At 48.7% G+C, this 12858-nt stretch overlaps 1 protein-coding gene across 1 annotated transcript in view; it reads right to left on the bottom strand.

The window, feature by feature from the left end:
- The window catches only part of DYNC1H1 (dynein cytoplasmic 1 heavy chain 1), a 1654074-nt gene that overhangs the window by 109698 nt on the left and 1531518 nt on the right, over nt 1–12858 (bottom strand). Inside the window, exon 76 of the mRNA XM_086937823.1 lies at nt 11261–11429. Coding sequence (XP_086793949.1) covers nt 11261–11429 — 169 coding nt within the window. The remainder of the gene's footprint in view (nt 1–11260; nt 11430–12858) is intronic.

The following is a 12858-nucleotide window of genomic DNA, read 5'->3' as shown; positions in this document are numbered from 1 at the left end:
ACCTAATACTATCTTCTGGAGGGGAAGGTTTTGTTGGGTAGTACTGAGGATCAGGAATGTCTGGCACATTGTGTGGTGGAATACCATATATGTCGTCATCCTTAGGATATTCTGGATTGACATCTTCATCTAAAGGGTATGCAGAGTCTTTTTAATTTAAGAAACCCCAACAGTACATCAAATTTAATCTTAACCATGGGGCTAGAAGAGCGATTGTCTTGCTCAGACCAGGAATACTTCCTGTAAAATCCGCTACATTTAGGTGGTATCCAAAAGAAAGCACCACTTGTAAATTGTGTAATGGGTGTGAGCAGGACTTGAGCATCTATTGTTTATCTGCCCAAATGTAACTGTTAAGGCAAGGAAGAGGTTCCTACACCCAGTCTATGTCAAATGTAGAATTAACTCGTCACATGAAATGATTAACTTATGTAAAGCTCCGCCAAATGAATTTGCATGTTATAACATTTTTATATTTTTAAAACCATTTTTATCTTTGTATTAGAACGAACGTTTTTAACAGAACGGTTAAAACGGACTATGGTGTATTAAATATTTGTGGTCCTCAGTAGAGTACCAGATCAAATAAAATAAAATAAAGTGTAAAGTGGGTATGCATGTGGCTCTGGTACGTCATTCACCCCACCTACATCATACTCCTCGTCAGTGTGGTGTGATGATGCAGGAGATTGAACAGGAGAAGCTATAGGTTCAATATAAGGAGGGATAGGTGAGGAAGAAGGTGAAGGAGAGGAAGGGTGCATTGGAGAAGTTGCACAATCCTTTTTGGCAGGAACCACAGGTAGAAGTGGTGTGTCTGCTGGTCTCTTCTTGTAAGGAATTGCTTCCACATGTCCAGTTTTTCGATTGATATGGACCTTTCTTTGTTTAGGATCTGGTCTAAACAGTTCTTCCTCCTTTACAATCTTCTTGGGAGTAGATTTTTTTCTGTGCCGATAGGGGTTGTTTTGTGTTTTTTGCTTTAGGAGGAGTTATCGAGTTCTGTGGCAAATTTTTCGGTGCCGAAGGTGGTTTCCGCTTGGTAGGCTTGTTAGAGGGTTTAGGTGTCTCTGTATCAGGCCTTGGAGTCTTAGGTACCGATGTTGGAGATTTCGGCATGGAGACATGTCTCGTTTGCCCTACGGCGCCGTACTCTGGCTTTCTATCTTTATTATTGGAACCAGAAGTTTTAGGAGTCGAAGCTTTCAGATCCGGTACAGTTTTTTGCTTCGGCACCGATGTGTCTTTTGGTTTGGGTGCCGAAGCATCTTTGTCTTTGGGCACCGAAGGGCGTCTTGGCTTCGGTGTCGAAGAGACCTTTGGTGTCGAAGGATGTTTCGGTGCCAATGGAGGAGGTGGAATTGGCACATGTGTTTTCGTCGGTGCTGAGGCACCGGAAGGTGTAGTCTTTTTCCTCGGAGCCGAGCCCGAAGGCGGGGCGTCTAAGGGTAGATTTCGGTCTCGACTGGGCCCCATGGGCGGAGTGCCACCCTCTGCCTTTGGCTTGGGTAGTGTATGTTGAGCAGTGGCAAGAGTACTCATGGGCTGCCGAGATGGAATCGAGTCGTCTGAGTCCTCTGCCCTCGATATGATCTGGAGATCAGGCGAGTCTTCCTCGGCGACGAGTGGAGCCTCGTCCTCGGAGATATCTTCGAGTGGATCCTCGTCCACGGAGACGTCCTCTCCGACGATCTCCTCCTCAATGGTGGCCTCCGGTGCTGGCGCTGATCTCCTCATCTCGTGTCGACGTGCCCTCCGATCCCGAATGGTCTTCTTCGATCGGAAGGATGCACAGGCTGTGCAGGTCGACTCGTCGTGTTCCGGCGATAGACAGAGGTTGCAGACCTCGTGATGGTCGCTATGAGGGAATTTTGCTCGACATACCGGGCATCTTTTGAATGGAGTTCTGTCCATGAGGCGTAGGCCGTACTGCACCGATAGGCCCAACGGCCCGCGCCGAAGCACCGGAATGTAGCTGGTGATGTCGAAAAGTCTATTCGATGTCGAAAATGTTTATGGAATATGCTACTTACCAGTATGCATCTGTTCTTGACATGTAGGGCTGCTGACATTCATATCTGTGCATAGATCGCCACCTAGTGTTGGGTCCGGGTGATTGCACATTGTTGTCCTGGAAGAGTCTTCGAAGTATCACGAGATAGGTGGTCCCTCCCCTGGACTACAGTGCGCATGGGCATCCTCTCCATCCTCAGATTGTTTTTCGCCAATGTGGCAGAGATGGAGTGTAACACAGTAAGTGATGATCATGCCTGAGAATGATTCTGAGTGCTACATCTGCAACAGGCACCGGGGAGGATTGCGGGCGATATGAATGTCAGCAGCCCTACATGCCAAGAACAGATGCATACTGGTAAGTAGCATATTCCGTTCGAGGCATGTGGGCTGCTGAATTCATATCTGTGCATAGAATAAATAGCAGTTACCTCCTTAGAGGTGGTTGCCTGTGCCAGCAGCAGCAGTCTGAAAAAGGGTTTTGAGAACAGCCTGTCCTACAGCAGCTTGCTGTTTGGAGTGTACATCTACACAGTAGTGTTTGGTAAATGTATGTATGGTGGTCCATGTGGCTGCTCTACATATATCCTCTAGGGGAATGTTACCTAGGAAAGCCATGTATGCCCCTAACTTGCGTGTGGAATGTGCTCTTGGGGGAACTGTTAATGTGCGTTTAGCTTTTTGATAACAGATTTATATGCACTTAACAATCCATCTGGCTATACCCGATTTGGAAATGGGGTTGCCTTTGTGTTGTGGAGAGAAGGCAACAAACAGTTGTTTAGTCTTTCTAAAATCTTTTGTCCTGTCGATGTAATACAGGAGAGCTCTTTTAACATGTAAGGTGTGCAGTGCTCGCTCTGCCACAGAATCTGGATTGGGGAAGAAAACTGGCAGTTCTATGGTTTGATTAATGTGGAACTGCGTCACCACTTTAGGCATGAATTTAGGGTTGGTACGTAGCACTACCCTATTACCATGAATCTGTATGAAAGGCTCTTGAATAGTTAGGGCTTGAAGCTCACTAATTCTTCTTAGCGATGTGATGGCTACCAGAAAAGCCACTTTCCATGTAAGAAACTATTTCACAAGAGTGAAGAGGTTCAAAGGGTGGTCCTATTAGTCTGGTGAGTACTACATTTAGATTCCAGACAGGTGAAGGAGGGTGCCTGGGAGGGATCACTCTTTTGAGCCCTTCCATAAAGGCTTAAAATGGCAGGCACCCTGAAAAGGGAAAGATGCTGCCTGTTTTGAAGATATGCTGCAATGGCGGCCAGGTGTATCCTGATGGAACTATATGCCAGATTGCATCTGTATAGATGCAACAAATAACATATGATGATCTGCGTGGACGCATCTAGCGGATTAATGTCATTATTGGAACAGTAAATGACAAACCGTTTCCATTTGGCCGCATAGCATGCCCTAGTCGTAGGTCGCCTTGCCTCCTTGATGATGTTCATACAGTCAGGGGGTAGGTTGAGGTAGCCAAACTCTATGACCTCAGGAGCCATATCGCAAGGCTCAACTGTTGTGGATCTGGGTGCTGAATGTCTCCATGGCTCTGAGTGAGGAGACTGGGCGTGAGGCGCAGCCTTTCGTGAGGCACCACTGAAAGTTCTAGGAACGTGGTGTACCAGGCCTGCTGTGCCCACATTGGAGAAACCAGGATGAGCGTCATGGAGTGTTGTCGCAGTTTGCGTGCCACTAGCGGTATGAGTGGTGCTGGAGGAAAAGCGTACGCAAATCTGCCTGATCAGTTCATCCATATTGCATTGCCCTGAGACTGCGGGTGTGGGAACCTGGCGGCGAAGGTTTGGCATTTTGCATTTTCCTGTGTGGCGAATAGGTCGATTTCTGGATGACCCCACTGCTGAAAATATGGTTGGAGCACCGAGGGGTGTATCTCCCACTTGTGCATCTGATGGCTGTGCCTGCTGAGCAGGTCCGCCATCTGGTTGTCTTTGCCTGGGAGATGTTCCGCCATGAGGAACATGTTTCTCTGAATGGCCCACTTCCACATGCTCTGGGCTAGATGAGAATTATGGAGAGTGTGTGCCTCCCTGCTTCTGGATGTAATACATGGCAGTCATGTTGTCCGTCTGGATCAGCACGACTTTGTTGCACAAGTGTAATTTGAACGCCTTCATCGCCATGAAGATTGCCATCAGCTCCAGCAGGTTGATGTGCATCTTTTGCTACTGTGTCGTCCAAAGTCCCAGCACTGTATAATGGAGGACATGCGCTCCCCAGCCCTGGAGAGACGCGTCCGTCGTCAGCACTACTTGTGGTACAGGCTCTTGGAACGGTCGTCCCCTGCAAAGGTTTTGTGTGTTCCACCAATGCAGAGAGTTGTAAGCACGACCGGTCACCAACACTAGGTCTTTTAGATGTCCACGAGCCTGGTTCCACTGTCGTGCTAAGCACTCCTGGAGGGGACGCATGTGCAGCCGTGAGTGTGGGACTATGAAGATGCAGGAGGCCATCATACCTAGCAGTTGCATGAACACCTGCGCCGGGAGCAAGTGTTGGGGTCTGAATTTCTGAATTAGCAATTGCATGCTGTTGACTCTGGCTGGGTTTGGCTGCGCCGTTGCTGTCATAGTGTTTATTGTTGCCCCTAGGTACTGTTGTACATGTGCGGGCTGAAGGTGTGATTTTGGGTAATTTAGTGAAAATCCTAGACTCTGTAGGAGGTGAATCGTGCGGGACATGTGGCTGGCACATTGCTGCGCTGACTTTGCTTGAACAAGCCAGTCGTCCAGGTAAGGATAGACATGGATATGTTGTCTCCGAAGGTGCACAGCCACTGTCGCCAAGCACTTGGTTAACACCCTGGGGGCTGTAGTGACCCCGAAAGGCAGGACCTTGAACTGGTAATGCTGGTTGTTGACTGTGAACCTGAGATACTTCCTGTGACCTGGGTGAATGGGAATGTGAAAATAGACAACCTTCAGGTCTAGTGTTGCCAGGAAGTCGCCCTGCCTGAGCAATGGTAGAACTTGCTGTAAAGTTAACATATGGAAATGTTCTGACAAGATGTACTGGTTCAGGGGTCTGAGGTCTAGAATGGGCCGCAGGGATCCGTCCTTTTTTGGGATCAAGAAGTACAGTAAGTACACCCCTGTACCTTGCTGTTCTAAAGGCACGAGTTCTATGGCTCCTTTTTGCAGCATGCAGATTACTTCTTGCTGCATTAAGTGCATGTGCTCTGCGGACATAGGACGGTGCCTTGGGGGTATGTTGGGAGGGGTGGAGGTTAGTTCCAGACAATAGCCGTATCACCCACCTGTCTGTGGTAATGCCTTCCCAGACTGGCAGGAACTGCTGGAGTTTTCCCCCGACCGGTGTTATATGGTCGGGGGGCAGTGACAAGGCGTCACTGTTTATTGGTGGCGGAGGATCTGGCATTGTTATTTCAAAGTCCTCTGCCTTTGGCGCTGTTCCCACGATATCCACCCCTGTTATTCTTGTTGTAGGTGGTCTGCGTGCACCCCTTGTTGTATTGGGCTTGCTGCAATGCCTGACCCCTAGAAGCTCCCCTGTTACCGGAGCGACGAAAGGAACTGCCCCTGAACTGCTGTGACTGCAGAGCCCCCATGGATTTTGCTGTCTGTGTCTTTTTTAATTTTTTCAAGGGTAGTGTCTACATCAGGACCAAAAAGAAAGTCAGGGTTAACTGGCTGATTGAGCAAAGTTGTTTGGATCTCTGGTTTGAAACCAGAGATGTGGAGCCAGGCATGACGTCTCAGCATTACACTAGAGTTGATGGCTCTAGCTGCTGTGTCTGCTGCATCGAGTGCACACTTGATGGATGCATTTGAAATTAACTTTCCTTCCTGTATTAGCATTTCTGCTCCCTCTTTATAAGTATCAGGCAGGTGTTGCATCAGCTGTTCTAACGTGTCGTAGTGAGCCCTATCATATCTGGCTAATAGGGCCTGTGTATTTGAGATCCTCCAAATATTAGCCGCTTGAGCTGCTACCCGTTTGCCAGAAGCTTCCAAGATTTTGGATTCTTTGTCCGGAGGAGGAGCATCACCACTTGTTTGAGAGTTTGTTCTCTTGCGAGCATTAGCCACTACTAGGGAGTCCAATGGGAGCTGGCCCTTGATGTACATAGGGTCCACAGGCGCAGGCCTATATTTTCTTTCAATCCTTGGCTTTACAACCCTTGCCCTTGTGGTCTCCTTGAAAATGTCAGTAGCATGTTTGAGGACACCCTTTAGCATAGGCAATGTCTTCACCGATCTTTCTGAGGTTGAGAAAGTATCGAATAGAAAGTCCTCCTCCACTGGCTCAGCGTGCATTTCAACGTCATGGTTAATGGCCGCCCTTTCAATTAGAGCGTTAAACGCCGCCGTGTCTTCAGTAGGCGAGGTCTTGACATTATAAGACTGAGTATCAGGCGTAGTGTGTGGATCATCAGGGTCAGTCCAGTGTTGAGGTTCCCCTTGATCTGTGTCAGCATGATAAATAAATCCCATATCACTGTAATCATCTCCCACATCCTCATCGCTGCGTGTGGGAGAATCGGCATTGTGTTGTGTATATGACTCAACATGTTCAAAAAGAACAGGTGAGGTGGCTGAATCCTTTTTCCTTTTGAGAGGGATGTTGTATGACTAAAGGATGTTCTGGAGCGATTTTCCGTTTGTGAATGGTGAGTCTGCCAGAATCCGAGTTGATGAAGAGCTTCGACTGATTGTCATACGAGGGTGCCTGGAACATTACCTCCTCCGGAATGGACTGAGACTTGGAAGGTCCCGATACCTTCTTGGAGGTTTCGGCACTCTTTTGTGTCTCGAACGCTTTGGGTCGAGCGGTCGGGGGCAGTCCGTATTTAATTTGTGGAGGAAGCACCAGAGACGAACCGACCTTCTTCGAGATCGAAGGCGTCTTCGATCCGATCTGCTTTGGTGGATCACCAGCATGCTTGCGGCCTTGCGTCGACTCGAGCGCCGGGTGCGCAGCAGGCACGACCTTGGGCTTCGACGAGATATGCTTTTTCGGGTCGGGTTTTTTCTTCGATTCGAGGGCCTTGCTTACTATCGGCTTGGAGGATGCAAGCATCGGTTCGAGAGTCTTTTTAGTCTGGAGTCCTTTGGCAGTGTCACCATGTTTGGACGCCGACGGCTTCAGAGTGACGCGCTTGACCGTCGAGACTGGCTTCGGTGCCCCGCTCTTCGGGTACGCCCTCTTGTGACCCCGAATGGTCGACAACACTTTTTGACTTGACTGGAGCCGAGGAGTCCGAGGGCGTCGATCCGAGGACTGTCTTCAACAGTTTCGTTTTTGTTTTCGCCTCTGTTGGTTTCGGTTTCGATTTGGATGGATCGACCGATGGCTCCTTTGAAGTATTCTTAGCCGGGCCTTGATGCGGGGCTATAGAATGTGGAGTAAGATCTCGGCTAAGGCCTTCCGGCGATGCCTCGACCTGAGCCTTAGAGAGCACAGGGTCAATTTTAGGCCCTGCGACTGCGGGTGGGCCTTGCTCATCGCTCGAGTTGTCATCGACGGCTCCGATGGCCTCTGCGTCGTCTCCTACTTCGACGACGTCTTCTTCATTGGCGTAGTGTTCTTCGTCCACATCGAAGGTAGAGTCCTGCTCCGACGTAGGGTCCGACTGCTGGTCAGGATCCTCTTCATCGACGCCTTCATCGTCATCGGCCTCGAAGATGTTCTCCGGGTCGGGCGCCGCTTTCTGCGCCGACTGTCGCGCTGCGCGTCGAAGTCGAAGAGTCTTCTTCGACCGGAACTTGGAACAGGCCATACAGCTGGCCTCATCGTGGTCCGGCGATAAACATTTATTGCACACTGGGTGCACATCAATGTGAGGGTATTTTGAGTTGCAGACGGGGAATCTCTTGAACGGGCTCCGTTCCATCGTCGTCGTAGTTGGGGCCTTTGGTGTCGAAAAGGCAAACTGCCTTCGACGTCCTGTTTGAAGAACTGGATGAAGTATAGGCACCGAACAAGACAATACCGACACCCCGAAGGCCTTTTGGCCTTGAGCAAAGAGTTTTGTATCGATTCCGAACTTGAATCAAGAAAGTACATCCGAACCCAATGGCGGAAAAAAACAATCTGAGGATGGAGAGGATGCCCATGCGCACTGTAGTCAAGGGGAGGAGCCACCTATCTCGTGATACTTCGAAGACTCTTCCAGGACAACAATGTGCAATTATCCGGACCCAACACTAGGCGGCGATCTATGCACAGATATGAATTCAGCTGCCCACATGCCTCGAACATAAAGTTTCACCCTTCGAAGTTGCTGAAAAAGTCTTTTCTAGCCGGAGCGTAAAACTTTCATCCGAACCCAGTGGCGGAAAAAATCAATCTGAGGATGGAGTCTATGACCATGCGCAGTATTGTCCAAGGGAGGAGTCACCTATCTCGTGACTACAAAGACTTCTTCCAAGAAGACAACAACCTGCAATCATCCGAGCCCAACACCAGGTGGCGATCTATTGCAAAAGTGTACGATCTGCAGCTCATATGCCTCGAACATATCGTTACTGAAGGTTAGTAACTTGTTCATCTGAAAGAAACACGTTAGTGATAGATTCCTTACCTTAGAATAGATACTCCAGCAATACCAACCTCAGTGGTGGGTCTGCGAACCAAGATAACACCAAAAAGTCACAGAGAACAGAACAGCCAAAGAAGCCGTCTCTTCGGACTTGACTGTCAAGGCAATAATGCTTAGTAAAAGTGTGCAGAGAGGCCCACGTGGCTGTCTGACAGATGTCTTGCAAGGGGACACCACGTCCCAATGCAGTAGTAGCTGCTGTCGCCCTGGTAGAATCGGCGTGCAACCCCACCGGAGGTTCCTTTTTAGCCAGAGAATTACAGGCCTTGATACACAAGGCGACCCAGCGGGAGATAGTCCTCTTGTGTACAGCCCGGCCTTTCTTGGCGCCTACGTAGCCAACAAAGAGCTGGTCATCCACCCGGAAATGTCTGCGATTCAGGTAGAATGAGAGCGCACGTTTTGGGTCCAGATGGTGGAGCCTCTCTTCCTCTCTGGAACGGTGCGGAGGAGGAAATAAAGTGGGCAAGGTGATAGTTTGCCCGATGTGGAAGGTAGTGACAACATTTGGCAAGAAGGAAGGACAAGTGCGAAGCACAACCTTATCTGGTTGAACCAACAGGAAGGGAGGCTTACAGGAAAGAGCCTGGAGCTCACTCACACGACTAGCAGAGGTGATGGCAATCAGGAAAGCAGTCCTCAAAGTCAATAAACGAAGAGGACAGTTATGAAGTGGCTCAAAAGGAGCGCACATCAAATAAGTAAGAACTAGATTCAAGTCCCACTGCGGCATAACAAATGGAATAGGAGGGAAAAGGTGTGTAATGCCTTTGAGAAATCTATTTACAACAGGGGACTTGAAAAGAGAGGGCTGATCAGGGAGCCTGAGGAAGGCTGAAATTGCAGAAAGGTAGCCCTGAATAGTGCCCAGAGCAGAGCCCTGCTGGGCCAGAGAAAGAAGGAACAAAATGACTTCTGAAAGAGGTGCACCAAGTTCCACCTGCAGGCATATACCGATTTAGTGGAGGGATGCCTGTCAAATGGAATCAACTGTTGCTGCTCAATTTCCACACATGTAGGTGGAGATTGGAGAGGTTTGGGTGGTGGACCGTCCCTTGCTGCTGTGACAGAAGGTCCTCCCGAAGAGGCAGTTGGATCGGGGATCCATGCTCATACTGAGTAGCTCGGGATACCAAACTCTTCAAGCCCAGTCCGGGGCCACAAGAATAACTTGGGCCCGGTTGCGCCTGATCTTCTTCAGCACTCTGGGTAGAAGTGGTATAGGAGGAAAGGCGTACACTAGACCGCAGTTCCACTTGTGACGAAAAGAGTCGCCGAGCGAGTGCAGCCTTGGAAATTCCAAAACACAGAAGAGATGACATTGCACCTTCTCTTCGTTGGCGAGTAGATCTAATCTAGGCTCTCCCCACTGTTTAAAGAGATCTTGTGCCACCTCCGAGTGAAGACGCCATTTGTGATCCATCATGCACCTGCGGCTGAGTTTGTCGGCCCAGGTGTTCAAAGAACCTGCCAAGTGTTGAACTGTCAAGGAAATGCCTTGACGTTCCAGCCATGTCCAGAGACACATAGCCTCCTGACATAGGGTCCACGACCCCACCCCACCCCGCCTTGCTTGTTGCAATACCACATGGCGGTGGTGTTGTCTCTGAACACCTGCACTACTCTCCCGTTGACAGAGGGAAGGAATTCCTTCCGTGCAAGTAGGATCGCCCAGAGCTCCAGAAAGTTGATATGGAGCCTGGACTCAGCCGGGGGCCAGAGGCCTCTGATCTCCGCCTCTCCCGTATGGGCGCCCCATCTCAGGAGGGACGCATCCATCACCACTGTGTGCTCCGGTTGGGGAAGGAAGAGGGATCTGCGGCTGACCCAATGTTGGTTCATTAGCTACCACTGCAACTGCTGTGCAGCACCCTCCGAGATCTGGACGTGCTAGGACAGGTCCCCTTGATGCTGCGTCCACTGGAACTGCAGGTCCCACTACAGAGCCCGCATATGTCATCTGGCATGATTGGACAGCAGGATGCAGGAGGCCATGAGGCCCAGCAGCCTCAAAGTCAGCCTGACCAAAACCAAGGACAAGGGTCGAAAGATCGGAATCATAGCCTGAATGTCTCGGACTCGCTGCTTGGGAGGATAAACCTGAAACTGCGCCATGTCCAGAACCGCTCCGATGAAGAGGAGCTTCTGAGGGAATCTGGCGCGACTTCGGCACGTTGATGGAGAACCCAAGTAAATGCAGGAGGTCGGCCGTAGTCTGGAGGTGGGAGACGAATGCCTGGGGCGACCCCGCCTTCAACAACCAATCGTCGAGATGGTGTTACAATTAGCAAAAGCATTAAGTTCACTGATTCATCAACCCCACAAGGATGACTGGCTAACTCTGGCCAACTGGGCCCCAAATCAGAAGTGTAGATTACACAGCATTATTAAATGAAGGGTTTATGGGCCATGTGGCTACAAGGGCCTAAACGTTTTTTTCCCTGCACAGACAGTTGATAGCAATCAATCCTAGGTTGTGAATAGGGCATATCTGAAGCTATATGCTCCAATCGTCAAATAAACAATACAGGAAGAAATGCAAATAGCCAGAAGATGTCTTTGGGACCCTAAGTTAACAGATCATGATGGACCTTGACCCGGTTATCTGATGATTGATGAACGTTCAAAAGTATGCTGTACAATAAAACCAACCTGTCACTCCAAAACTGTACGCATCCAGAACTGCATTTTGAGTAGTTGTAACGCTAACTTGTAGACACAATTCTTCCAGAGACCAGCTGTTTGCCTGGGCAACGTATTGTCTTGTGGCAGTAATGTAAGCCTCCGGGACAAACAAGCCTCCAAGCCATACATGGATATTCTAAAAAAGAAGAAAAAAAAAGTTACTTAAGGAGATAAATGTTGGTGAACAATGTAATATTGACAGCAAATAACTATACACACCTTTTACATAGGTATTCACAAGCATTAACATATGTAACATATCCATGTGAAACATTTTATTCTTAAGCTTTTATTGGCATTTGGGAAAGTGGATTATTATGTGGTGCAGTTGTGAGACCTTACCATGTAATAATGCAACAATCTCCATCAGGTCCAGTTAGGTTCTATAATAAAACCCTTAGCTCAGGTTACCTGTGGCACCGAGCAGTGAGGCTTAATCAAAGGAACACATGTAAATCATTTAGAAGTACCAAAATAGTCAATAAGTAAGAAACCCAAAAAATAAACATCTGACACCAATCTGTAAAAATGTAGTATATTTTTTGCTTAGGTAGACACCAAACGACAAATCTAGTAAGGGAAACGGTAAAAATCACTGTATTTCAATCTTCAGAATGCAATTATTCATTGCAAAAAGCTTAGCAGTTTGGAGCCAATGGGCTAGAACGGTTACTAAAACTCTCTTGGATAGGGCACAACAGGTTTAGCAGCCAGTCACAGTGACCACTCCGGTCCAGGGTGGCAGTTCACGGTCAGGTCCAACAGTCTCAGGGTCTTTCCTGTATCTTTAGTTTTCAATCTGTTTTATTGTCGCATTGCATGTCAAATTAACAATACACATCATAAGATGAGCCTCTCAGTTTCACGTTGTAATCATGCAACTGTTAGACCCCTTTGAAGAAGGAAAGAAAGATAAAATAAATAAATAAATAGAAAAAAAACATACCCTCCCCCCCAGCCCAATGCCCCCCCTCCCACTCCAGCACCACTTGCTATATAGTATATGGTGTCAGGGTTATTATGAAATTCTTCTGGGTGCATCTGTGATTCAAGTTGCTTCTGAGTCAGCAAGAGGCAGTAACCACAAATAGCGGGTGCAGGTCAGCTCTCTAAATTCCTTAGTTAGTAAGGCTATGAAGGGGCACCAATAGGTTCTGAATGTTCGCCCCGGATGCTAGTTATTCCATCCCCAATATGTCCCATAGCCGTCAGAGCCAGGTTGCGTGAATCGGAGCAGTGGGTGTTCCCCATAGGGCCAGGATGGTCTGATGAGCGCCCCCCAGCGCTATACTAATCGGTCACCCTCTGCAGGATGAGAGAGGGTACGTGAGAGGGTTAAAGAGGCCTAGTAAACTGCGCAATGGAAATCTGGGAAGTTGGGTGAAAAAGTGAGTGTCAATATCGTTCAGTACCGAAGCCCAGAAAGCTGCGACTCCTGGGCAGTCCCAGAGTAGGTGTGTGAGTGTACCTTTTGCCCCACACTGACACCAGCAATAGTCACTGCGAGCCGGATTCCCCCGATGGAGCCGCACCAGAGTTAGGTACCAGTAGAAAGTGAGTTTAAT

Source organism: Lissotriton vulgaris, chromosome 9, assembly GCF_964263255.1.
Source record: "Lissotriton vulgaris chromosome 9, aLisVul1.2, whole genome shotgun sequence".
In the NCBI taxonomy this organism is placed as follows: domain Eukaryota; kingdom Metazoa; phylum Chordata; class Amphibia; order Caudata; family Salamandridae; genus Lissotriton; species Lissotriton vulgaris.
The sequence above is the reverse complement of the archived record's forward strand: the minus strand, read 5'-3'. Positions and strand labels throughout refer to the sequence as shown.